The following is a 27707-nucleotide window of genomic DNA, read 5'->3' as shown; positions in this document are numbered from 1 at the left end:
CAGTAACCGGGGATCTAAGTGTGGGAGACCGGGAGGCGATGTCAGGAGAGGAGGAAACAGAAGGGAGCAAGGGAGGGGAGTTGTGACGAGTCTGAGATCCCTGACTCAGAAACAGGTCTGTAGCAGGTCCTTTTCCTCCTGTCATTCCACAAATCCCAGTGCACTGGGACCACAACAGAGAAGACACGTGGGTCCCTGAACTCTCACACACTTCCAGTCTAGCAGCACAGTTTATCTCGGATAAACACATGGTTCTTGGGAGAAGTAAACTGCTACCAGGAGGTGATGTGGGATGAGATGCTGTTTGAGCTTCAGGGGAGGCTTTGAGGACAGGGACATTCCCTTGGGGACCTGCAGGGTGAGTTGGAGTTGGCCAGCCTGTGAGGTGAGGGGAATTGCTGTGAGTGGACAGCTTGTCTTGGAGAATTCAGAGAGCGAGGCTGGCTGGAGTGTGGGGCTGGAGGAGGACCAGCGTGGAGGGACGTGGTGAGCAGTGGCTTCATAGGAGGGCATTTCTGCACCAAGCAGACGAGAACCTTCTCCTTCGCTTTGCAGCCAGTATTTCACGTCATGGGCTTCTCTGTCACTGGCCGGGTCTTGAATGGGCCTGAGGGAGAAGGAGTCCCGGAGGCAGAAGTCACGCTGAATAATCAGATCAGAGGTGAGCAGATGACAGAAATGAGTGGGAAAGCAATGGGAGCATGCCACCTTTTCTTGTGTAAAGGTGGGGCGTGTGATGATTTGGGGCTCGTGTGCTTGTTTTTATTTTCCAGTTAAAACAAAAGCTGACGGCTCGTTCCGCCTGGAGAACATCACCACAGGGACGTACACCATCCACGCGCAGAAGGAGCATCTCTACTTTGAAACGATTACAATCAAAATCGCACCCAACACACCTCAGCTGGCTGACATCATCGCAACAGGGTAATAAGACTCTTGTGGTTGGACCTGGAAATCCAAGAACCAGCAGAGAGCAAACTTCCTTGGACTGATCTGAGTGCACCTAATGTTTCTGCTGAAGGTCAAACATCCCATCATAGACACCTGTCCAGAATATCGGGCTACTTTCTTTGAGAATATGATTCCTAAAATCTTATAAAATGAAGGGAGTTATGTAGTGGATGTTTACCAAAAAAAGTTCCCTTGCTTCTAAGTGAAAATGGGTTTGTCAGGTTAGAAAAAGAGCGCTCCTGTCTGGCTTTGCGTCTGTGAGGGCTTTCTTGGCTCAATCCCTGGGGACTTTGAATACAGGTCATTGAGAATGTCTGCTGTAAGATGCCACAGTTCTTGTTATCTCTGATTAGCATAGTTCTTCCTGGTTTGGACTTGCTCATCGTCTCTCTGTGAAGAAACTTGCTGCCTTTGGGTTATGGTGGCTGTGGTTGACGAAGCACATTTGTGAGGTGCAAAGGTGAGGCCTTGGGGCCTTATCTCAGAGCTGTCCCTCACCCACCTTGGAAGCTCTAGAATGGAGGTGCTCCCGTCTTTTAGTCAGAGACAGCAGTAGGTGCTGCTTCATAGGCCTGCTGTTAAGAAAGCACTATAAAATGAGTGACTTGAAAGAACAAATTCATTATCTTATAGTTTGGAGGCTAAAAGTCTGAATTTAAGGTGTTGACTGGGCCACGCTCCTTAAAGAATCACTAGGGAAGGCTGTCTTACCTCTTCCAGTTTTTTGTGACCCTCAGCTCACAGGATTCCTGTGTCTTCCTCCATCTTCCCCCCATTACTCCCCCTGCTTCTCTGGGCATAGTAGATTAGGTCTAATCTACTATTAGACCTAATAGTTACTATTAGGCTATTAATTACTCTATTAAATTAGCATTTGTATCACCCATGCTAACCTAACTACTTACATCTACAAACCCTATTGCCGAATAAGTTCACAAGTACCCGGGATTAAAACCTCGACCTATCTTTTACTTCACAATTAGCTCCACTATTGCACCCACTAGCAATTTAAAAGGCCAGGTACAGGTGTTCTTGGCTGAGGACAGCATGAGTGAGGTGTGGATGGGAGCCTAGAGCCTGCCTGTTAAGAGTGCAAAGTGGTGGGCAGCAAAGGAGAGTGCTGAGGCTGGAAGGTACTGCTCTGAGAGGGCCTCCTCCCGCCCCACTGAAGGCAACGAGTCTCTCCTGCCCGGGGTGTCTGGGCCTGGTGAGGTAACACGGTGAGGTTTTATTCTGAAGAGGGTGTTCAGGTGGCATGGTGGATGATGGCTTTGAAAGGGTTGACAGTGAGCACAGGAGGCCTGCAAACAAAGTCACGAGACCTTGCTTCCTAATGACGTCAAGGACAGGAGTGAAAATCCGACACAGAATCTGTAAGAGATTCAGTGTGGAATTTAGCTTGGGAAGGTGAGGAGAAGGGAGAAGCTGGGTTTCCCACCTCCAGCAGCAGGGTGAGTGACGTCATTGACTGTGGGTGAGGAGCCCGTTAGGAGACGAGGGTTGACTTTTGGATGTGTGGAGACTGCGGTATCTGTAGGCCCACCAGGTGGAGCTCCTCTCCCACAGGTGTTTGCTAGACTGTAACTCCTGGCGATTTGACCAGAGGTTATAGCCAGAACAGTGCGTAAGAGCAGGTGGCATTAGAAGAGTAAGCTGACGGCGGAATGTCATCATTGAGGGGGAAGTCTGAGGTGAAGCAGGGCTTTGTGGAGTCACAGGGAGTCAGGGGTAAGCTTTAGGTAGGAGGTAGTGCCTGACGAGCTCTGAAATGCCAGGGAGTCAAGTGGACCGAGCCCTGAAGACCATCCCATTGGCTGTTTGTCTCTAAGGAATCCATGGTGGCCACTTCCCCATCAAGGGCAAGGGGAAAGGCAGGGAGTTCAGTAGTTACTGAAGATGAAACAGCACATCCCTTGTAACCTGTATGGATGAGTAAGCCATTGCTTGGATCTCTGTTGGGGTGGGCCCTTGGAGTATTTCTTGGTTGGAAGCCCCCTTCCACTCCCTTACACATTTCCCTGGGCCAGGCACTGTCATATACCCCGGGTCTGTAACAGTGGGATCCAAACGAACACATTTGTGGAGCTTTTCTGTCACTGGCAAGCTGGAAATGAAACACATCCATTTAGTCTGGATAATGCTAAATGTTGTGCAGGAATGAGCGTGGGGAGTCGAATATGACTCATAGCGACTCTGAACAGCAAATCTGTTGTGTCCTGTGCCATCCTCATCAGCTCTGACACATGGGAGCCCGATGCTTCAGTCACTTTGGAGCTGAGAGCACAGCTCGTTTACGGGATCTGTATGGAAGGCCTTTCTGGGCTCCTGAGACCTTAGGGAGGATAAAAGTTGGCTAAATCAAGAACTCTCCAGGCAGAAGGTGCTGCGTGTTGAGAGAGTCGTAGGCAGGACAGTGGCTTCTGACAGCAAATCTGGAGACAGTTGGTGAAGCTTGAGCTGGGTGAAGAGCTCTAATTTCCCCTGCTAACGGCCATGGGAAGCTGTTGAGTTTTGAGCCAGAGAGTGATGTCGATTATGCCATTTGCAAAGAATTTTTTTTTTCTGTTTGGTTTTGGAGTTTTTTTAAAAAAAATCTGGAAAAGATAACATAGTGACTGGAACCAGGGTGCTGGCAGAGGAGCAAATGAGAAAAGGCAAAGGTAATCAACAGGCCTTGGTGATGTGGGAGTCACAGATTTCTGGTTTAGCAGCTGGACAGGTGGGAGAGGTGCTAGTCACAGAAATAAGACAAAGGTTTATAATAAGACAGAGGTTTATAACTCTGGATTGTGCTGCCAGTCTAAAGGTACAGTGTTCGAATCCACCAGCTGCTCCATGGGACAAAGATGGACACACTCCTCCCGAGAGAGTTACTGCCTCTAAAAGCCTGCCGGAGGGTTAGCTGTGGGTCAGTTCTGTCTTTACAACAACTGAGTTGAGGTTGATATTAATTTTCTTCTTCTTGTTTAAATCAAAGAAAGAAAAGTGGTATTTGTTAATGATTCTTAGAAAAACGTCACCATTTTCCTTTTAGCCAGTATGACATCTTTTGCCTCTTTTAACTCATGAATTTTTTGTTTGTGTCTGTTTTTAAAAACAATATTTCCCAATTTATTTTAAAGCAGACTTAGTGACGCTGAACCAAATGATGGTGAGAATAAAGCTAACTCAACAAGCACCAGCATGGTTCATTAGTATCCACAAGTGCATTGAGCCCTCATAAACTTACTGACTCGTAGCCATTTTTGAGAGATTCCATCCAATGGAATTATCTTTACTAGCTTGGTAGTTGATTTTTGTTTTCAAACTCAATGTACATTTGGAATTTGGAGTGATTGTTAGGTGCAGTAGAGTTGACAACTCTCAGTGAACCTTTGAACAGGCACCTTGCCCTATCTGGCCCCATCCCGACGATCCGTGAGGATGCTCCCTGTTGTCAAGATCCATGCTCTGTGTTGTCAGGAGGGTTGGTCCTTGGAAGAGGACATCCTGCTGAGAGAGGGAGAGTAGTTCAGGGTGGTGGTGGTTATTAGGTGCCATTGAGTCTCTTGTAACTCACAGCGATCTTGTGTAATAGTGACCCATGTATAGGCTTGAAACCCTGTCCTGTTCCTGAGCCAGTCTCACTGTCTCTAACACACATACCCCGATTACGCCAGTCACTGCATCAGTTCATCTCATCTTTCTCTTCTGTGCTGTTGCGGAGATAGTTATGAGATGGTTACAATTTAGAAATGTAACCAGATTCAATTGCAAAAAACTAAAGTGTCTGACATGCAGACTCATCAAGACAAAAGAAAGGTCTACAGAGTGATTTTATCACTATCTCTCCTCTGCCTGATATTTTAGTCAATTTTGGCTGCTATGGGGGCATGAGAGCCAAAACCTGTTCCTTTAGTCTAGATTAAGGATCAGGAGACTTTTCTGTAAAAGGCCAGCAGGGAAATATTTTGGTCTTTACCGGAGAGACTGGTCCTTGGAGAAGGACATCATGCGTGGGAGGGTGGAGGGACAGCGCAGGAGGGGAAGGCCCTCTATGAGGTGGATTGATTCAGTGACTGGGGTAATCGGGATGGGCGTGTCAGAGACTGTGCGATTGGCACAGGACAGAGCGGAGTTTAGGGCTTTGTACACAGGGTCGCTATGAGTCGCAAGCGACTCGACGGCACATAACAACAGCACAACAACAACAACAACAACAACAACTGTCCTTATGATCTGTGGCAACACCTCAGCTCTGTCTTAGCGTGAAAACCTCCGTAAACAGACAATGCGTAAATGAAGAGATATGGCAACATTCCAGTAAGCTTTAATGACGCTGAAATTTGAGTTTCATACATTTTTTTCTGTGTTATGAAAGAATCTTCTTTGCATTGTTTCTCTTAACCATTTACAAATTAACTGTTCTTACCCTGCAGTGCTCGCAGCTGGGCCCGAGGGTTGTAGTTTGCCCCCTGCTCTAGATTGTGAGCCGTGTTGTTGGTTAACGTCATGCTAAAGAAATGACTCTGCTTATTGTCATGATTAATTTTCTTCAATTTCATCAACAGAACATGTCCTTACTTTTCTGTTTGTTCCACTGTCTACATTTGAGGCAAAATGAGGTGCCTAGTATTTGTTATTGGTACATGCCTAGACTTGTAATGACCCGGTGGACAACAGATCACAATTTGGGCCTATCAAGGCCGTCCTCATGGTCTCCAGCATGCTTGAGTCTGTTGTTAAAGTCACCGTCCATCTTACCGAGAGCCGTCTGGTCTCTCCAAGGACTGGCCCCTCCAAGGAGCAACCTGGTTGTACTTCCTTCAGGACAGATGCTTGTTCTTTTGGCTGTCCCTAAGTGGTTAAGTACTTTTCTCCAGCACCACCATGCAGAGGCATCAGTTATTCTTCTGTTATGGTTATGGTCTAACTTTCAGATGCTTTAGGAAACAACAGAAATTACCATGCTTTGATCAGGCATACCTTCCTTAGTCTTTAAACTGACAGTTTTGCTTCTTTGCATTGTGGCTCGAGGTCCTTGACCTCAGATTCAGTGTAATATTCATCATTGCAGAATCCAATATTTTTTATTATCTTTCTGCCAAAAATAACAACCAGGGGAAAAAAACCCCTCAAACTCACCAGCAAATTTTTCTTTTTAATCTTAAGTGATTAGAGTTAAGATTAGAAAATTGAGCTTTTAGCCAGTTGGAGAAATGATGGTGGCCTCCAGCGGTGCTCTGTTACTATACTTGGAGACATCAGCTGATTAAAAAAGGAAACACATCGCTGTGAGATGTTACTCTTTGTTGGTCGTTATCAATGAGTGGATGGGCTTTTATGTGGGATTTCACACACTGTTCATTTGCGGCTCCCATTCAAGCCATCCTCTGACTAGAGCGTTGCAATTACAAGTAGCTTTTGTAGTTCCTAAGAGTTCACTTTGAGCTTTGCTTTTTTTTTTAAATTTAATTACCCTTACTGTTCAGCTCTCTGGATGGCTTTTATCCCCAAGCTATATATAAACACAAGTGAGGAAGGGGTCTTTGGTAACTCTGACGTGCTATGGGGCCTGCCTCGTACCACATTTCTCAGGCAGCTTACAGCTAGCTCTTCCATTTGAAGACTAGCCTTCATTCTGAGTCCAGTGCAGGTCCCTTGCCAGCAATTCAGTTACCCGAAACAGTTTGACTTTTGGCAGATGGGCTCTGCAGAGGGGGTATTGCCACATGTGATTCAGGACACACACAACAGTCTTTTCAGCTCCTGTTCTGCCTCTTCTCTCTGTAGGAAGAGGCCCTGTCTTCCTGGGAGGGTTGCACCTCTGTGTCTTGATTAAGATTAAACTAGTTTCTGGAATGAGGGCGGGGAGGAGGAGGACAATTTTGACTGCTCAGAACCTTTTCTGCTATAACCTGACTTCTCACTCTCAGATAACTGGCCTTCTCTTGGGCAGGTTCAGTGTCTGCGGTCAGATATCAATCACACGCGTCCCTGACACCATCAAGCAGATGAGTAAATACAAAGTTGTCCTGTCGTCTCAAGACAAGGACAAATCTTTGGTCACCGTGGAGACGGATGCTCATGGATCGTTCTGCTTTAAAGCAAAACCAGGGGCCTACAATGTCCAGGTATGATGAGAGTTTTGTGTTATTTAATGTGCCAGCAAAGGGATGCTTTTTAAAGGACTGTTATTAGGCCAAATGAGGTTGGAAGAGGAGCATTTTATGTGGCAGCTGCTTATTTCACAATCATCTTGTTCCTACATGAGCAGATGGACCTCCAGTTAAAATACAATGTGACAGACCTTTGTTTTTCTAATTGCGATGCGTAAGGGTTTGATGGCCTAGTGGCAAGAAGTTGTGCTGCAATCCCAACGGCATGCGGTTTAAGGCTACCAGCTGCTCTGTGGGAGAAGGATGGGCAGTCTCCTCCCATGTGACTGACTGCCTCTGAAAACCTGTTGGAGTATCTGCTATGGGTAGGTTCCAACTTTATGGTACACAACAACAACAACAACGACAAGGGTTTGTTTCAGGCTAAGGAGTCCTGATGGCATGTTGATTAAGCTCTCAACTACTAACCAGAAGGTTAGTGGTTCAAATCCAGTAGCAGCTCACTAGGAGAAAGATAGAGCAATCTGCTTGTGCCAGGATTAGAGTTGGGAACCTCTGCGGGGTAGTTCTCTGTCTTGTAGGTCTGCCACGGGTCAGTATCAACTCCACAGCAGCGTTTTGGTTTTATATCAGGCTGCCAGTCATGCCACCACCTTGCTGTGTTGAATAGTCATGAGTCCAAAAGAGCATGGCCAAAGCAGACCTACCCATTTCCTCCCTTGCCCTGAACTGAAGGCAGTGGGGCAGAACTGTCTGCTTTTTCCCTCCAGGTGGGGAGCAGGGAGACCGCCGTCTGAGGGCTCCCCCTGTGGTTGAACAACTGAACACAGATGGGGCCCAGAGGGACAGTGGCAAGCGAGAACCAGAGGTTGGCCATGTTTGCCTTTGCAGGGTGGTGACTCAGGACCTCAGAGTCCCACCCGTCACTGCTGTTGTCCACCCACTCCCCAGGAAGAGCTGATGAGGGCAGAGGAGAAGACGGAGAAGGTTCACCCTAGTCCTGCCCTCTCCTGTAGGCCGGACTGGAATCCATTTCTCTGTGGGGAGACAGTGGGAAGAGCTAGTTCTTTCTCCTCCCACCAATGCGGTGCATGACATAACGTGGCTTTATTGGACAGTACACAGTAAACAGTAGTTAGGAAATTTGGCTACAAAGTCATTGGGAGCCCTTTTGGAAGCATGCTAAGGCACATTTGTAAGAAAGGACAAGTCTATATACAGTCTTTTCTTTAAAACTCTTGCCATTGGGTTGATTCTGGCTATAGGAGAAAGTCAAACTTTCCTATAGGATTTCCAGGGCTGGAAGTCTTTATGGAAGAACACTGCTTCCTCTTTGTCTCATGGAGTGACTGGTGGGTTTAGTCTGCTGACCTTTCAGTTGGTAGCAGACCACAGCGGAGGCACTCACTCCCAGGGCTCCTTAATGTCTTCTTTTCCTTGGGATCAGGTAGTTAACTGTGGCTCACTTTTCCAGCTTTTCTTACCCTGAGAAAAGAAAGAGGAAAAAGAAGAGAAAAAAAGTCTTCAAACTGTAAAGGAGGGTCAGTCCCGTGATGTGGATATGTTCGTAGTTTATATTACATGTAGCTTACAGTCGGGAAAAGGGATTGGATTTTCTGGGGTTTTTTTCAGTCAGTATTTTTTGTTTGCTTGTTTTTTTTCACCACAAAGCTGGTTATGATGACAGCTTTGTGGTCCGTGTGGTGGAGAGTTTTGCCAGATACCCTTTTGTGTACACTCATGTGATGCTGTAGGCTAATATTTTTTATTTGATTAGAAATACATTTTCTTCTCACAGGCTCTTTAGTTGATTTGCAGCGATTATAATATAAGGCTAGACCTTCAAAATAAAATTTAGCCTTGGACCCAGATGAATGTTCTTGTGCACTATAGCCTTGGGGTACAGGGGGCAGGCATCCCAAGTGAGGCCTCTGACAGCCAGTGTTCCCACAGGTGGTGGTTCCAGACCTGGAGACCAGAGCGGGGCTGACCCTGAAGCCTCAGACCTTCCCTCTCAAGGTGACGGACAGGCCTGTGATGGACGTGACGTTCGTACAGTTTTTGGCGTCTGTGTCTGGGAAAGTCTCTTGTTTGGGTAAGATGTCAGAGGAAGGCAAGAACGGATGGTTTCAAAGAAGTAGAGAGGTATAGAGGTGGGGCTTCTGAACTTTTCCTCATGGAGTAATGTTCAAGGTGAAGGCCGAGACTGTTCCTGGGTGGGGAGGGCTTCCAGAGTCTGAGCTCTTCCTGAATGATGGCATGCTGCCAGGAGGGACCAGTCCTTGGTCTCGGACTTCATGCTGGGAAAGGTGGAGGGTCAGAGAAAGCAAGGAAGACCCTAAACCAAATGGACTGAAACAGTGGCTGTAACAGCAGACTCCTGCAGGATCGAGATGGTGAGAATGGCACAGCTTAGGGCGAGGTTCAGCTCTGCCGTTGAGGGTACTGTGGCGAGTTGTGATGGACTAGATGACACCTGACAGCAGCACAACAGCAGTGGCCACCAGCATCGCTGCAAACATTTCTCCTGCAGTGTTTCTACTTTGATTGATTCTCAAAGAGATATGGCCTAGGTTTTAATCATAGCTGTCACTTACCCACTATTGCCTTTCCTGCCTTAATTGTTCTTCTGTAAAATGGGAATATTCCTCTGAAGGGAGGTTTAATGAAGCACGAATCTGATAATATCAAGAGGCAGTGGAGCACAGTGGTTAGAAGCAAAGACTGAGGGCTGAAGAACAACTATTTTACCACAAACCTTACGTTTACTGGACAGATTTCATGAACTCAGTCTGCTGACAGGTGGATGGAACATGGGGATGTGTTCAGTCACTAAGCTTCACACTAGAGAGGACATTTATGCAAAAACTGTGGGAAACCCTTCAGGTCTTCTGATTACTTGCCATAGGAGAGCTCCCAAGGCCTTTAGTGACGGTGGGAGGGGTTCAGGGTTTCTTCTTTTTATTTTGTACCGCTGCAGTAAATGGATATTTGCATTGCAATGTAGATTTGGTTATCAATGTTTCTTTCATTCTCAGTTGCCGGTTAACTTTTCTCTTTTGCTAGGTCGTGGCTTTTACCAATAAAAGTGCAAGAGATTAAAAAAAACCCCAAACAAACCTAAAAACAAAAAAGGAGACTGAAATTAGACCATGTGAACTTGAGCCCTGGCTCCAGTGGCCTGGGTCAAGTTGTAGTTTATTAGTTATCAAAAGTAAGTACTTCCGGATGGCAGACCAGGAGGCTATTCAAGATCTCTGGCAGTGGAGGAAGTCTCTTTAAGAAAATAGTTTGTTAAAACAGTTTGTTAAAATTTTCCTTTTTATTTCTGTAACAGTTGATATCGGACTGTCCTTTTTTATAATGCTGAGTGAGAACTTTCCCTACCTTGTCTAATAAATGTTGTCCAGGTTTCTTTGCTAAAAAAAAAAAAAAAAAGTAAGTACTGATGGTGATTGTTTTTATATTCCCTCTGGCTTTAAGACCATAGCCACAGGGATCTAGCAAGGTCACCAAGAGTAATTTAGAGGTTGCCGAGGACTTGCTTAAAAGTGTTTTCAAGTCTGACCGAGAACTCTGACATTTAGGAAGAAATAAGATTTGCATTTTTAAAATTACACTGGTTTGTGTTTGTTGTTGTGGTTTTTTTCCCCCCAAATAACTTTTTCTAATACTCTCTACTTTATACTGTTGTTGTGAAGATTAAATGAGTTAGTTCACCGTTAGAACATTCCCTGGATCACAGCCAAAGGCATTTAAGATTTCTTTGCTGTTATTATTGTTGTGGTCTTCTGTGTGTCTCATTCAGTTGTTAGGTGCCATCGAGTTGACTGTGACTCAGAGTGACCCTATGAATAATGGATCTGGCCCTGTCTTGTCCTGTGCCGTCCTCATCATCTCTCCCACAGAAGCCCATTGTTATAATCACTGTGTCAGTCCATCTTGTTGAGGCGCTGACCCCCTCCACTTTTCCAAGCACGATGTCCTTTTCTAAGGACCCCCCTCCTCACAACATTATGTTTCACCATCAAAGTATGTGAGTCAAAGTTTCACTGTCCTTCCCTCTCAGGAGCACCCTGGCTACACCATCTTGCTCAGAAATGCTGTCTGTCTTTTCCTGTCTTCTGCCGCTCTCCTAGGGATGTGCAGAGAATAGGGAACTGCCTGCCCCTTTCAGTGCTGATGGCTTGGCTGAAGGGAGACTTCTTAGAATGGTTAGAATGAAGTTGATGTATGTTAGGTTGAGAGAACACCACCACCTCTTTTCAGGAGCTCAGTGGTGGCCATCAGCATACAGAGAGGTTGCAGACTTGAACCCGTGCTGTAGTCTGTTGGAAGTCCGATGCCACCAGTGACTGGACTACAGTTCCATAATCCCTCCTCCTGTCTTTTCTCTGCAGATACCTGCGGTGACCTGCTGGTGACCCTGCAGTCCCTGAGCCGCCAGGGTGAGAAGCGGAGCCTCCAGCTCTCTGGCAAGGTCAACTCGATGACTTTCACATTTGACAGCGTGCTCCCCGGAAAATACAAAAGTGAGAACCGAATGCTCAGCACCTGGCCCCACACTTCCTGTCTCTAAAACCCAGCCTGGAAACTGTCACAATGACCTGTTCTGTTCCTTTGCCCCTTGACCTGTAGCACTAGGCAGAAATGTCGGAGTTGAGGCGCTGTCACCCAGGCTCCCTGTGACCAGAACAGCCACGTGCCCTGGCTCATGCGTTTGCTTTCTAAACGCTGGACCACAGAGTGAGAAACAATCCCGCTGATGTGTTCTGTCACTCAGCGCCTCTGTGATCTTGGCAGATTATTTGCCTCCTTTGAGACTCAATTTCCTCTTTTTAAGTAGAAGGGCACACAAAATGCCAGCTTTGCAGAGTGATTTGGGGAAGCTGGTAGGGCACATCTTATGGGTTGGAAGTCCTGGGCAAGTTCACATAACGCTTCTGATCTTCAGAGTTCTTATTTAAAATGAAAACCCTAATATTCACTTTGCAGGCTTATCATGACGTTTAAGCAAGCCTCTTAAGTGAATAAGAGCACTCTTCTGCAGAGTGGAAGTCTAATGGATTGCCTTACCGCCTTGGCGCAGCCTTTGCCCAGGGGCTGGTAGGCAGGGGTCACTCACAAACATTCGTTCTTTCCCCACTTTTCAGAAGCTACCTTCTGCCAGTCTTTCACCTTTTCAACCATCAGTGAAGAGCCACTGGCAGTTGATGATTTGGAGACTGTTGCTTTTGAGAAATTCTGTTTTCTGCTATGTCAGGGGAGAGCCCGCTGTGACCAGAGGGCCACCTGTCTGCTCTTACAAGTAAAGTTTTATTAGAACACAGTCATGCCCTTTGGTTTCTACGTTGCCTTTGACTGACTGAATGCTAACGGTGGCAGAGTTGCATAATCAATACGTTGTGGCTCTCAAAGCCTGAAGTACTTATTCTCTGGCCCTTTGCAGGAAAAAGTTATGGCCCCGCATATCTTGTCTACAGCCTGGCCTTTAGGACCCAGTTGAATTTCTTTCTTGGTGATTTTTAATGACGATCTCATTAGTTTCCATTTTCCTTTTGTAGTCGATCTCCACACTACTGGGTATTAGTTTGTTGTCTCGTTACCTTTCACGATGAGGTGGAGGGGCAGCTTGTTTGCTCTGTGCTCAAGGGCCTTTGTGTTTTGTGCTCATCCAGTCACCATCATGCATGAGGATTGGTGCTGGAAGAACAAGAGCCTGGAGGTGGAGGTTCTGGAAGAGGACGTGGCTGCGATCGAGTTCAGGCAGACGGGCTACATGCTGAGATGCTCCCTGTCTCATGCCATCACCCTGGTAGGTGGGGAGAGGGCAGAGAGGTGCTCTGATAGGCTCGAATGGTAGTTTTGTAGAAAGTGAGATGGCCAAGCCTACCAAGAGTATTATAACCACAGCCAAATCGTAGTTCTTCTTTCTCCTCATAAGGCATAATCCGGAAGCATTTAAAATCCTGTGGTGAACTGACAGCTTTATTTTGGACAGTTACTTATCCCGGGTCCCACATAAAATGCCAGCTTCGGAGCGTGATCTGGAGAAGCTGTTAAGGCACACGTCGGGCCTTGGAAACCTTGGGCAAGTTTATGTAATGCTTCTGAGCCTCAGTTTTCTTATTTAAAATTAGAACTGTAGTACACGCCTCGGGCTTGCTGTGAAGTTTAACACGTTGCCGCAAATGATGGCAAATGTGTTTCCAAGCATGGTCATCAATTTTAAAAGTGCGCAACAACGTGTTAAGTAAGCCACTTAAGCATATAAAAGTTTCTTGATGGAGCCCCGAGCCATTGCCAACGAATTGATTCCAGTGTCTAGTGACCCAGTGGGACAGAGTGGCATTGCCTCACAGGGTCTCCAAGGCTGGACTCTTTATGGAAGCATGCTGCCACTTTGTTTTCCTGCTCTTGACATATAGTGGTTCTTTTCTAACTGCTTTTATTCGAAGGTGCAGTTGAAGGAGAGTTTCTGCTCTTTATTTTAGTGCAGAAAAAAGAGCTGCTGGGCAGAATCATACTCCCTTGTTGACTGTAGTCTTTGTAGTCTGACAGGCAGGGGTTTTAAGAACGGAGCACCTACACAGGCCCCTTCTCAAGTGTTACCTAAGTTTTTTGACATCAAACAGTGGCAAATGTCATTTCCAGGCCCCAACGGAAACACAGACAAATAGTAACAAAGTGATTGCTAGAGATCATTACAGACTAAAAGGACTCATTGCCTGTGGACTGCTCTCACTACTTAAAACACACACACACACACCCCCCAACCCCCGGTGCTCAGCCATCAGTTTTATTGTTGGAGGCGGGTTAATTGTCATGCAGTCAAGAATTTTCTTACAGGAGATGGATTTATTGACATCTAATAAATCCATCTCCTGTAAGAAAATTCTTGACTGCATGATAATTAACCCGCCTCCATAGGAGACCATTCCTTTCCTTTAAACTGTCCAGTGGATAACTGTCCCCCTTGGAACACGATCTGTGTTTCCTTACCCAGAACTACAAGGCTCTCACCGGACTCCTCCGTCCACTCAGTCACCCTGCACCTCGATCCGCCTTGACCCCACAACCTCCTCCAGTCCCTTAAGTGCCCCATGCTGGTCCCTCTTCTGGGTCTATGCACACTGTGTGCTTTGCTCTTGTCCTGTTGCCTGGCAAGCTTTGCTTTCCCCCACACAGTTGACTTTTCACATTTAAGCCACAATTCCAGAGCACTTATTCGGGAGAGACCTGCCCTGAGATGGGCAAACCCAAGTAGCCCCCGCTGAGGGTCCCCTCTTTATCCCACTTCCCTGTGTTGTTTCCTTTATTGCTCTTGTTACCCACTTCCTGCAAGCAGCTCTTTTATCTGCTGACCGGGCGCTTTCCTGTCCTTTCTTGTTAGACTGGAAGCCCCCTGATGGCAGGAGCCATGTCACTTTCTCCCATGGCCCAGACCTGTGCCCATCACCCAGCAGGTGCTCGACCAAGAGTCATTGTTGAGTGAGAGAGCACGTTTTTACTGGGAGTTGCTGAAGGTTTTTAATTTTCCTGTGGCACCCAAGTGCTCAGATGATTAATGGGCAAAACAGATGACTGGTCCAGAAACAGAAATATTATTAATCATCTTGGTGTCGCCATCCCTCCCCACCACCCAAGTAAGTCATCGTCTTGGCTTTGGTCCCTCAGGAATTTTATCAGGATGGAAATGGACCCGAGAACGTGGGGATTTATAACCTCTCCAAAGGAGTCAACCGCTTCTGCCTGTCCAAGCCCGGTGAGTTGAGGAGGATTGATGGGCCGCTGGGTGGAAACACTGGAAGGCATGAAAGGATGGTTGCTGAGACACTTTTTTCTACCCTGACTCTGTCTGCATCAAGCTGTCAGTCATTGACTCTGTTCAGGGTGCTCTTGATTTTCTGCCTCCTTCCTCTTGAAGAGGCAGTGTTCTTCACTGAACGGTAAGAACTGGGGATTGGCACGTGCACTGGTGGCTTATTGGTATATAGTTCAAATCCTGCAGCTGCTCTGTGGGAAAAAGATGAGCAAGTCTTCTCCCGTATGATTTACTACCTCAGAAAACCTGCTAGGGGGTCAGCTGTGGGTCAGTTCTGACTCAGTGGTACATAACAACAATTGGATCTCTTGGACTTGTAATGAGTAGAGACCACTAGGCCTTAAAAAGGTCACACCATTGACTGGTGACCTCTCCACTGCACCATCTTTTTGAAATAAAAATGGAATCCTTTTCCATTTTGATAAAATTTCTTCAGTGACTTTTCTTTCAACAACTTTATTGGGGTTTAAGGGAGCTCTGGTGGCCTAGCGGCAAGAAGCTGTGTGCTGCAGTCTCAGAGGCATGTAGTTCGAGGCCACCTGCTGCTTCATGGGACAAGGATGAGCAAGTTGCTCCTGTGTGATTTAACTGCCTTTGAAAACCTGCCGGAGGGTCAGCTTTCGGTGGGTTCCGACTCTATGCTACACAACTACAATGACAGTGATAGAGTACAACCATTTTAACAGTCCAGTGGTTTTTAAAAGAAATTTACCAGGTTATGCAGCCAGTTCCTCAGTCTGCATTCAGTCTGTTTTCAGTGTTCCAGCCTGTTCACAGAGGAGCAGCTTTCAGTCCTGCACAGCCATGAATTTGCTTTCTGTCTGCAAACATCTACCTTTCCTGGGCATTTTGTAGAGGGATCTGCTGGTGGAGTCCTTAGTGAGCTGTGCCACTGTCCCAGAGGCTTCTCTGATGGTTCAAATCCCCCAGCAGCTCCATGGGAGAAAGATGAGCAGTCTCCACCTCAGAGGATTTGTGATTGCTTTATGGATTATGATTGATTTATGATTATGATGTAATTTATGGAAATCTGATGGAGGTCCTGGGAGTTGGAAGTAGCTGGCTGGTAGTGAGTTTTGAATGAGAGACTCCACGTAATATGAGGTCTTTCATTTCAGGCTGCTTTCTCTGAGCACAATGATTTTAAGGTTTATCTGTTGGTGTTCTTGCCTTTTTTTGCCAGATAATATGTATTGTAGAGAAAGGCTGCATTTTTCCTTCAGTTCATCTATGTGCAGGTCTGTGTGCACATGTGTTTCCTTCTTTGGCTTTAACAAAGACTTAACCTCTTAGAGGTGAAGAGTCTATAAATACAACTTTGGGAGCCAGCTCTTGGAAAAGTTCTCTCTCTCTGTCTCTCTCTCGGCTCTGAAGGAGGGTCCTTGTTTCCTTCAGCTTCTGTAGCCCCAGCATTCCGTGGAGGCCTCTCCTCTGTGTATCCTGGTTTTCCCCAGCAGTGAGGAGTTTCCCAGCACAGAGCTTCAATCCAAAAGGACACGCTCCACTCCTGGAATTTCTTTCCTGGCGGTGCTGAGATTCCCTCCACACATTTTTGGTTTTTTCTGAGTTGACACCTAGGAGTTGAATTGCCTGGCCATATGGTAAATTTATGTTTGACTTTTTAGAAAATTACCAAATTGCTTTCCAAAGAGGCAGCACCATTTTACATTTGCACCAGTAATGTGTGAGAATTCCCATTCCTCCTCAGTTTTGTTGACAGTACTGGTTATTGTGTCTCTTTTTTATTATGGGCACTTGGTGGGTGTGAATTGCTATCTCATGGTGGTTTTGTTTTGCATTTGCCTGATGAATAATTCAGTGGCTTTTCTAGGTTCTGGAGATAAATTACAAAATCTTTATTCTGAGATTTCTGTGTTTTCTTACCGTAATCCAGTTGGTTTTTTTAATATATGTATTTTTTTAATGTTTGTAGATATGTGTTTGTATATTGTCCTATGTATATGTCCAGTTAAATCAGAGCCAACTCATAGTGACCCTCCAGCAAGTTTTCAGAGGCAGTTAACCATTCTGGAGGACAGTGCCCATCTTTCTCCGATGGAGTGAACAGCTGGTGAATTTGAACCATGGTCCTTTGGGTTGGCATGAGCCACGTCCACGCCTAGCTCCCAACACCCTGAATCTTCTCCTGCCTCTTCACACTCTAATCTCCAATCACTGTCCTGTGACAGTGACACCCACACACACGGCTTTCACTTACCTATTAGGATGCTTTCTATAGTGAGTCACAAAACCTGTCCAAGAGTGTCATCAATAAGAGGAGCCTTACCCGACCTAGTGACAGGAAAGGACTCGGCATGGTCATGCGATGTGCTCGTGCATCGGTGCTCCTGCGAGTCTTTGGCCTGCCAGTTGTTATTTTTTTGCTCTATGATTGCCAGATGGCTGCTGTTGTCTGATAACAAGAAACCTTGTTACGTTCAGAGCAGGAAGCAGGAGAGTCAGCTTTTCCCATGCCCCTTCCTTCTGTAAACTGCTGTCTTCTTGGGCTGAACAGTGTCACCTGCTTGCTTCCAGCTGTAAAAGGAACCCGGGCAGTTGGATAATTCCCCAAGGTTGAGCACGTCGCTGCTGTAAACATAACCAGCATCGTTATCAAGGGAGGAGCGTTAGCAAGTCAGGGATGGCCATGTTGTTCATAGCCCAGCCTTCCCTGGCTTCTGCCTTCTGCTTGTAAATCCAGAGCCACTCAGAAGGGTTCATATATTACGACCCCAGAGCAAGGTGGCCCTCCAGTGTCATTCCAGCCTCTCATTATGCTTTTTGTGTATTTTGATTCTTTTCCTGACTGCTTGTCACAGTTAGGTTCCTTGTATCTGTTGAATGTCTCTCCCTCTGTGAACCACCAGCTCTATAATACCTGGCCTCTGTCAGGCGCTCAGTCAGTATTGTTAAACGATTGAAGAAACCAAACAGTTTTTTCTGGTGGCAGCAAGCACTGGGGCTTACTCGGTGTGATGAAAATAGCGGTGATGGTTTGGACTCATTTCTGGCTTTTGTTGGAAGTCTGGTGCAAATATTGGCTAATGGGGGAGATAAATGGCAGCATTGTGTTTCTTCCTCTGCTGAGTGTACCCCAACAGTAGATTCGTGAGTTCATGCCTCAGCCTGAGGGGCCTTTCTTATTCTCTGTCCTCTTTGAGGAATATTTCTAAGAAAGGTTCAGGCTGTAGCTTTTTAGCTTCTAGCTGTTAAGCAGCATCTTTTAAGTAGAAAATTACTCTCAGCCTAATTTGTGATAGAAATGTCCCTTCTGTTCCTTCTGTCACCACACTCCGGAAGCCGGGTCTGTGCTGATTAAATGACTGTGAGTTGTTAGATTATGGGCAGTGGAAAGCTGTGTGCGTGAGTGGGTCGGGTCAGTGCGGGAGGCCTTTGAAGGCAGTGGAGAAGACGCTTGCCTGGCGTTTCCAAGCCTGCTCCTGCAGCTCTGCGATCCGCCGTGCATCTACAAATGAGTAGAACCCCCTTTGGGTTTCAAATGTTGGAACTGGTTGGTGTAATTGATAGCATTCACTCAAAATGACCTTTGCCTCCTGTCTGTAGGTGTGTACAAAGTGACCCCTCGCTCTTGTCACCGCTTTGAACAAGCTTTCTACACCTATGACACGTAAGCCCGCCCTGGTTATTAAAAATTGGCAGCTTTTGGGTATGTTACGTGTAAGACAGTGAGCCTGCATCAGATTGTGTTTTGGTTTTTTTTGGGGGGGTCTTTCTCTGAGAAAAGGAATTTTCCTGTTTTTCTCAGTGAGGTCAGGAGAGGGAGTAGAAAGAATTTGTAGATAAGGATTTTTTAAGACACTTGGATAAATGACTGAAGAAATAGAGATAGGATCTCTTTTCCAAGAATTCTACAAACCCAGGATAAAGAGCTGTGCTTTTGAGATGGATTACATAGAATCTTTGTTAAATCTCTGCACTGATGAAAAATGTCTCAAAACTCAGTTTTTAGGTATGCTTTTGCATTTTAAAGAAACCATTTTTTAAAAAAATATTGTGGCTTTCTCAGGGACTTGGAAGTGTAAAGTTCTTGCATATAATTTCAGTTTACTCTTTAAAACATCCATGTTTGTTAGGGAGTTCTGGTGGCCTAGTAGCAAGAAGCTGCACTGCAATCCCAGAGTCACATGGTTCAAATCCACCAGGTGCTCTGCTGGAGAAGGCAGGACAGTCTTCTCCTGTACCAGTCAGATCCAATTTGACAATATACACACAAAAATAATAAAAATTTTAAAAAAACCGCACAAAACAATAAACCATCCATGTGTGTTCTGGGAGTTCTCTTTTTCCTGGGTAAGAGCTCTGTCGTGTTTTAGGGACAGGAAGGTACCCCGTGCAGGGTGTGCTTATGACCTTTTGAGAATAAATGCGGTGGTGTCACCACTGTTTGTCTTTCGCTTATTTGCCTCGTAGGTCTTCACCGAGTATCTTGACGTTAACAGCCATTCGCCACCACGTACTTGGGACCATTACCACTGACAAAATGATGGATGTCACTGTGACTATCAAGTGAGACTGTTGTGTGTTTGTGCTAGGAGCGGGGAGGCTGGTGGGCAAGGCGTGGGCCGTTTGTTAGTAAACTCTCGATAAATTGTTTTTGATTTCTTATCTGTAGTTGTGTGTGCCAATGACCTTCTGTCTCCTTCTATTTCTTTGTCATATCTTTAAACTCAAAACAGCCTTGATCCTTTCAAGAGTCAGGAATTAACAGTGGATGAGATAGAGCCTCCTCACAGCCTGTTTCAGTGTCTTAAATTTCTGCCTGAACTCTTTACATTTCCTGCCTTTTGCTAAGGATGAAAAAAAAGCCCCTCAACTCTGGAGCATGTGCATTGTATGCTAGTGCTTTAGCAGATTCAGGAAAATTGCCCACTTTCTTTCAGACCGTGTCTTTAAGGCGTGGGGAAGGGCTGGTGCCTCATACAAGAGAGGTCATGAGAGTGACGCTGTTTGAATGGCAGTCCCTTGCTGAGGGTCAGGTCCCCGAGAATGCCAGCTCTGAGAGGAACTGCTGCTCGGTGGTGAGGCCCACGAGCTGCATGCCCTCAGACACTCTTCATTTTCCCCACAAATGAAAGGAACAGCCGCAAACACGACGCTCTTTGTTAAATGAAAGGGAGATTGGAGTAACTGGTCCTCGCCTTGCTTTCATTGAAGGGGTGCTTTTTGTGTGTGTGTGAGTGTGTGACTGTACCGTCAAATCAGATCTGACTGGTACAGGAGGAGATTGTCCCTCCTTTTCCCAGCAGAGCATCTGGTGGATTTGAACCGCGTGCCTCTGGGATTGTAGTTGCAGCTCCTTGCCACTAGGCCACCAGAGCTCCCCCTGAAGGGGTGCTTTTACAGGCTCCATGTCCATCGTAAGGAGCCCTTGTGGTGTACTGATTAAGCGCTCGGCTGCTGACGAAAGGATGGGCAGTTCGAACCCAGCTGCTGTCTGTGGGAGAAAGCTGTAGCAGAGCTGGCTTCTGAATGATTACAGCTTCGGAAACCTGTGGGGCAGTTCTGGTCTTCCTGTGGAGTTACTTGGAGTCAGAATTGACCCCACAATAATGGACATTTTTTTGAATGATTTGCTTCAGTCTCTATCCATTTGTTCATCTAGTTGTCTGTGCTGAAAATACTGAGACTCCTCTGTGTAGCTATAGTAGGACAATGGAGAGAAGTGCTTTTAGTTTGGCCTTGTAGGGGAAAGGGGTCTGGCGAGCGTCTCCTCTGGGCCAGGCACTATACTGGGGCTGGGTTCTTTTTTATTTATTTTTTACAATTTTATTATTATTATTATTAATTTTAATGAAAGTTTACAGTCTTTGGATTTCCATTCATTCATTGTTGCACTTTTCTCCCTGCCCACTTTCCCCTCCACTTCGTTCTTCTCTTTGAAAAGTAGAAGAGAAATTCTTCCTTTGTTATATAATCCCTTCCCCCAGGTCCACTCCACTATGCAGCTTTTATTCTGGACTCCTGTCATGACAATAATACCTAATCATCTATACCTTTTAAACAGTTTTCTTCCTCATCTGATTCAATGCAGTATACATAATTTATCCCATCTTTCTCCGTCTCCACCCAACCCCCATGTCAGCCCTTTTTCACAATAGTGGCACTATGCAGTATCTGCCCTTTTGTGACTGAGATATGTCACACAGCATAATGTCCTCCAGGATCATTCATTTTGAATAATATTGCTTGAGTTCCTTGTTTTTCAATGCAGTGTAGCATTCCATTGTGTGAATATACCACAGCTTCTCGATCCATTTGTTTGTTGGTGGGCACTTGGGTTGTTTGTAGCTCTTTGCTATAGTGAACAAAGCTGCGATAAACATGGGTGTGCATGGGGGTGGAGTCTTTTACAAGTTTTTTCCTGCTTAGAAAAGAACAATTCCTGCTATAACTGAAAACCTGTATTTTTACCAGTAGTGACTCCATGGTGCCTAATTTAAGTCCTTCCTCAGTTTAGTTTGGCAACCTCAGAAGATCTTTTGGCTTGTTTGCTTGTGCTGGAGGAGCTAAGACATTCACTCTCCGTTTGGACACAGGCACTTGGATCTGGAATGGGGAGTTCGTACTCCACGTGAGCTAGATCACACTTCAGCCTGTTGCCCTCCACAAAGCTCCTTCACGGTGGTCCTTGTCTGGGAAATGGCAGCCCCATCTTTCTCATTGTTTCCAGACTCTTTTTCTTTTTTGCACTCTATGTCTAGTGAGTCCAGCAACAAACGTGTGTCTTTATAATGAAAATATTTCCATAACCCAGATGTCTTCTTAACATTTCTGCTGCCATACCTTGGCTTTGGCCGCCATTGATTCTTGCCTGGGTCATTGCAGCAATTTAACTGGCTGTTTCTTTGTTTGGGCTTTGATCTCCTAACAATGCTGTATGGTAACCAGAGCCGTCCTTTCATAGTGCAGATAAATGATCTCATTCCTCTACTTAAAACAAAACTCCAGGGACTTTTTGTCTTGCTCAGGATAGAATGAAATCCAAGGTCTGTTAGTAGGTCTGCTGGACACCTCCTACCCTCAGGCCTCTGAATGTTCTGCCTTCCACGGGTCACTTAGTTCAAGGCTGCATGGGTCTACTGGCTGCCCTTGAACACGTTGGAGCTTCTCCAAGGACTTGACCGTGTTGGACTTGAACATGCCATCCTTGAACACGTTGGAGCTTTGTCTCCAAGGACTTTGACTTGCTCTCCTCTTGCCTGACACCCTCTTCATCCAAGTGACCCCCGGGCTCATGGCTCATGTTCTCCCTTCCTTCCTTCAGGGCTTTGCTTGACTATCACATCACCAGAGAGACCTGGCTGCCCCTGATAGCAAATAGTGACCCCATGCCTCCAGTGCTCTCTCCTCTTAGCTTGCTTACTTTTTCTTTGTTGTGCTTATCCTTTGACATTTCTACTTATTACCTACCTCTTCTTGTTAGAAAGTAGGTTCCACAGAACCAGGGAATTTTTCTGTTTTATTTACTGCTGAATCACTAGGGTTTAGAGCAGTCCTCAGACCATAGTGTGTTGTGGATGTTTAATGAATGGATGAAGGGAAGATGGAGAGACCTTCATGTCCTATGTAAACACTGACACGTTTATATCCAGTTGGCCTACAGTCAAAGCTTTACCAAAGCTGGCATCTATAGTATACTCCCACTTTGGGCATACTGGCAGGAGGGTCTAGTCTTTGGAGAAGGGCATCATGCTTGGGAGAGTGGAGGGTCAGCGCAGGAGAAGAAGAACCTGGAGGAAGTGGTTCACTGCCCAGTGACTGTGGCAGTGGGGTCAGGTGTGTTGGAGATGGTGAGGTTGGTGCAGGATAAGGCGAGATTCAGACCCGTTCTTCATACGGTTGTTAGTGAGTCGTAGCTGACTTGATGGCACGTAACAACAGTGATAACAAACTATTGCTAAGGAGGCTTTGGTGGCCTAGCAGGTAAAGAGTTGTGCTGCCAACCCAAAGGCAGGCAGTTCCAGTCCACCAGCTGCTCCCCGGGGGAAGGATGAGCAATCTCCTCCTGTGCGATTTACAGCTTCTGAAAACCTGCTGGAGGGTCAGCTCTGGGTCGGTTCTGACTCCGTGGCACACAACAACAACAACAACAATAACAACAAAAACCATCACCAACAAGTGTTTTAAACAAACGATAAGTTTATCAAAAGCAGAAGACGGTACCACTTTGATAGCATTATAAAGTGTCCCATGCCTCACCTGTGAGTCCCTACCTGTAGAAATGAGTCCCGCTGGCGACAAGGCTGAGTGCCCCAGTCCATTTGGGCCTCCTTCTCCTCCAGGTCTTCCATTGACAGTGAGCCCGCCCTGGTGTTGGGCCCCCTGAAGTCTGTGCAGGAGCTGCGGAGGGAGCAGCAGCTGGCCGAGATTGAGACGCGCAGGCAGGAGAGAGAGAAGAACAGCGTGGAAGGCGAAGAGGGAAAGACCAAGCCCCCAGTGCAGGAGATGGTGGATGAGTTACAAGGGCCCTTCTCATACGACTTCTCTTACTGGGCACGGTAAGCGCTCTGTGTTTTTTGGAAGGATTTCCTCTGTGCTGATGCTTGTTTTTTGCCTGCTGGGTGAGATAGGACCGGCCACATTGAAGCATTAATTCTCTTAGGTCCGGAGAGAAAATCACCGTTACACCCTCGTCTAAAGAGCTTCTCTTCTCTCCCCCTTCGATGGAGGCCGTCGTCAGCGGAGGTAACTATGAGCTCGTGAGCACGTGCACAGTGCTGTCACTGTCCCTCCACCTGCCCGTAGCCTTTGCTTTGTGTTGGTTGAGTGGAGTCATCACTGTGAGCCACTCTTACATCCCCTTTAGGACCCAGATGTTTACTTGATGGAGGAATAAATGAATGAAAGGGCGAAGTGAATAGAAGTGGCATTGGTTCTTGGAATTGAGGAAAAGGACTTGGTTTTCTCTGACATGGGAGCTGTGGTGGCATTCAGGGAGTCACGGTGCTAAACAAAGGCTGTGTTTTTGAGGAAGTTTGAATCCCCCTGCGGCTCCTCAGAAAAAAATGATGAGCTGTCTTCTTCTCCCGTCCACATACTAACCAGGCCTGGCCCTGCTTTGGCCTCCAAGATCAGACAAGGTTGGGCGCATTCAGTGTGGTCTGGCCGTAGACTGAGCCATCTACTTCTGACTACTTGACAGTCTTAAAAATGTAACGGAGGGTCGGCTATGAGTCAGTTTCAACTCAGTGGACTTGTTCTTTGTCAGGGTGACCCCAGAAGGCAGGTATGAAGCAAAAACCATCAGTTGTGAAGATGGATTGGTTTTTTTTATGTGTGTGTTTGTGTGGGTTTTTCTTTGTTGTTGTTGTTGTGTACCTTTGAATCGGATTGGATCCAACTGGCACAGGAGGAGATTGCCCCTCCTTCTCCAGCGGAGCATCTGGTGGATTCAAACCACATGCCTTTGGAATTGCAGTGCAGCCTCTTGCCAGTAGGCCATCAAGGGGCCCCTGTTAAGTTGTATTCCTTATGTATCTGTATTATTTATGATTTGTATGATTTTTGATAGGGGTGGCCTGCAGGTATTTTTTTCAGAATGGGTAATGAGAAGCGATGGCCTGTGGTGTATTTGCCTTACGGCTGCTGAAGTCTGAAGTTCATTAAGCCTTGTGCATCAGCGTGGTCAGGGTTTGGAGGCCGAGAGATGAAAGACCATGGCTTTCTAGTGCTCACATTTTTGTGGGGAAAATCTTGTCACTGGGCTTGAAAGTTGATCAGCTTCGATGGAAATGGAGGACATTGTTGGTGGCCCTGTGAGGACCAGGGTGTGGGTATAGTTTAAATTTAAGATTTGCTACATTTGTTTGTGAAATTCCTTGTCAGTTGAGCAAGGCCTTTTAGGAATAGAGAGAGGTTGATGTCTGCTCCATGAATGACTTCACTGGGAGACAGTTCCCGATGTCTCCATTTTAGGCCCTTTCCTAGAAAGCCCCCGTCCAGGTTTTGCTCCATTTGCAACTATGTCCTGTTCCTCTCTCTTCTGCCCCCCCCCCCCATTAGAGAGCTGTCCAGGGAAGCTGATTGAGATCCACGGGAAGGCAGGTTTGTTTCTAGAAGGCCAGATCCACCCGGAGTTGGAAGGAGTTGAGATTGTCATTAGTGAAAAGGACGCGAGCTCGCCACTGATCACCGTCTTCACTGATGACAAGGGGGCTTATAGGTAAGCCTGCACGGAAGAATTAGATGCTTGGTGCCAGGAGCCTTTTGATGCTCTTCTGAAGAGACTGGGGAGCCCAGATTTCCTTGTGACCTGTGATCTTTCCCCCAAGATTTGAAACAAAGCCACCCGGAGTGTTTTGCTTTCTTTTATGCAGTGTCGGACCTTTGCACAGCGACCTGGAATATACTGTGACCTCACAGAAGGAGGGCTATGTGCTGACTGCTGTGGAAGGAACTGTCGGAGACTTTAAGGCTTACGCCTTAGCAGGCATAAGCTTTGAGGTAACACTGCCTTTATTTTTTTGAATGTTTTTATTGTGATTTTAACAAAAGTTTACAGAAAGGTTGAATTTTCATTCATTCATTTTTGTGCATTTTCCTCCCTCCCCATTATTTCCCACTCCCTCAGCCTACATTGTAATGTACCCCTTGTTCCAGATTGTTGTTCTACAGATAATGTCTAATTATATGTTACTTTCAGACAGTCCTTCCCTTCATCTGTTCCAATGCATGTTTATTATCTATCCACTCTTCTATGCTCTTCCCAACCCCCATGTCAGTCCTATTTTACAATAGAGGTATTATGCATTATTTATCCTTTTGAGATATTTCACTTAGCATAATGTCTTTCAGGCTCACCCATATTGTGTAGAGTTTTACAAATCCACTATTTTTCAGTGCTGCATAATATTCCATTATATGAATGTACTGTAGTTTTTCTATCCTTTAGTTTGTTGAGGAGCAGATTGGCTGCTTCCATCTCTTTGCTATTGTGAACAACGCAGCAGTAAACGTGAGTGTGCATATATCTGTTTGAATCATGGCTCTGGTTTCTTTAGGGTAATTCCCAATGGAATTGCTGAGCCAAACGGTATTTCTGTTTTCAACTTTTTGAGAAAGTGTCAGACGACCTTCCATAGTGGCTGTACCATTTAACACTCCCACCAGCTGTGAATAAGAGTTCCAATCTTGCTATAACCTCGCCGGCGTTTGTTATTTGCTGTCTTGTTGAACTTTGCTGTTGTTGCTGGGGACACAGCCTTTTTAAAACCATTTTCTTTTTTAAGTTTTATTTTATCACTAGTCTACACAGAACAGCACACATGAATCTGACAGTTTCTCCATGTCCTGTTCTTGGAACTGTGTAGCCATTTTAATTTTCATTTTCATCTGCCTTTTCTGAGTTGCTTTCCCTCCATGAACATAAACCTGCTGCCCTCTAAGGCCCTACCTACCTAATTAAAACAGATTTTTTTTTTAATATAATTGACATACAATAAATGAGAAATACTTCAGGTATTCAGTTCTGGGTTAATAAGGGTAGATGTGTCAGAGATGGTGAGGTTGGCTCAGGACAGAACAGGATTCAGAGCTATGGTGCATAGGGTCGCAATGATTAAAAGTCTACTCAACGGCTTGGAACAACAATAGCAGCGTAAGTTCTTATAAGGTTTGACATATACTCATGGAGACATCATCACTGTGAAAACCGTGAACTTGTCCTTCACCCCGTAAAGATCCCTTGTATCCCCTCGTTGTTCCTATCTCTTGCCCCCTCCCACTCACCATTCCCAGCCGATGATTGATCTGCTTCCCTTCCTGTCACGGTAGATTGGTGGGCTTTTCTAGCATTCTTTGTTTCTTTCACTCACCACAGTTTGAAGACTGTTGACTTTAGAATGTGCGTGGACCTCTGGAGAAAGTGTCTTTATCTTCATCCTTCAGTCAGTTCTGTGTTGAAGGACACAGAGTGTCCCTGTGGTGGTGTTTTGTTGTCTCTCTCCTCAGGGCCTTTCGGGAAGCAGCGTGCTGTGGAAGGTACAAAGCGAGTCAGGGGAGTCTTGGCTGAGGATTTACAGTAGGGAAGGCCAAAAGGGAAAGAACAACAGATCACACCCCATCAAAACTCAAAAGGCTACACCTCAGAACACATTGTAGGCCAAGTTAGAAACCAGCCAGGCTGGGAAGAGTTATTTGCAGCATAGGTAATGCCCCTACTTTACAAAAAGTGGCAAATCAGTAATAAAAAGGCAATCCACAAAGGGACCAGGTGATCAAAGAGAATGAAAGGACAATTCACAGAAGTGAAACAAATGACTAAGAAGCATCGAGAAAGGGCTCAGTCTCATTAGCCACTGAGGAAGTAGAAAGGAGGTGAGGGTTGAAACTGCTTTTTATGTTAAACTTAGGAGTAAAACAATATCCACTGAGACAACACCCACTGCACCGATTTAACATACTCTGTGTGTGTATCTGTATGTGCTGTAACTAGAGTCACGCATTTATATGAACTCACTGTAGGGCAAATGGGGCAAGATGAGAAGACTTCTGAGCCATAACTACTTTGAGCGAATGAATCACTGCCCCTGGGAGCTCAGGACTGCAGTCTTGGGGGACATCATTATCAGCTGGTATAACACAGTTTATAGACACTCTTTTATATTCTACTTTTTTTTGTGTGAGAAAAATTTATATTTAGAATTAGCCCGCTGGACTCAGTTTAGATGATCCCAATTTTGTTGGCAACATCCAAAGCATCGTAATCAGGAGCAAGTCGAACATAGGCCTTCTTCTCTCCATCAGGCCTAATCAAAGTGTTGACCTTGGCCACATCAATGTCATAGAGCTTCTTTACAGCTTGTTTAATTTGG

The 27707-nt window shown here is 45.8% G+C and overlaps 1 protein-coding gene across 2 annotated transcripts in view; it reads left to right on the top strand.

Annotated features, from left to right (window-relative positions):
* The window catches only part of NOMO1 (NODAL modulator 1), a 68356-nt gene that overhangs the window by 20429 nt on the left and 20220 nt on the right, over window positions 1-27707 (top strand). For both annotated transcript variants that reach the window (XM_006892668.1, XM_006892669.1), the window contains 13 exons: window positions 556-661; window positions 774-924; window positions 6890-7064; window positions 9003-9144; window positions 11450-11581; window positions 12728-12864; window positions 14727-14814; window positions 18439-18502; window positions 19306-19401; window positions 23178-23393; window positions 23498-23580; window positions 24898-25057; window positions 25212-25338. In XM_006892668.1, the coding sequence (XP_006892730.1) occupies window positions 556-661; window positions 774-924; window positions 6890-7064; window positions 9003-9144; window positions 11450-11581; window positions 12728-12864; window positions 14727-14814; window positions 18439-18502; window positions 19306-19401; window positions 23178-23393; window positions 23498-23580; window positions 24898-25057; window positions 25212-25338 (1677 nt within the window). The remainder of the gene's footprint in view (window positions 1-555; window positions 662-773; window positions 925-6889; window positions 7065-9002; window positions 9145-11449; window positions 11582-12727; window positions 12865-14726; window positions 14815-18438; window positions 18503-19305; window positions 19402-23177; window positions 23394-23497; window positions 23581-24897; window positions 25058-25211; window positions 25339-27707) is intronic.

Source organism: Elephantulus edwardii, unplaced genomic scaffold, assembly GCF_000299155.1.
Source record: "Elephantulus edwardii isolate Elephantulus edwardi_28Jun2011 unplaced genomic scaffold, EleEdw1.0 scaffold00117, whole genome shotgun sequence".
NCBI lineage: Eukaryota > Metazoa > Chordata > Mammalia > Macroscelidea > Macroscelididae > Elephantulus > Elephantulus edwardii.
This window is presented reverse-complemented; position numbering and strand designations above follow the sequence as displayed.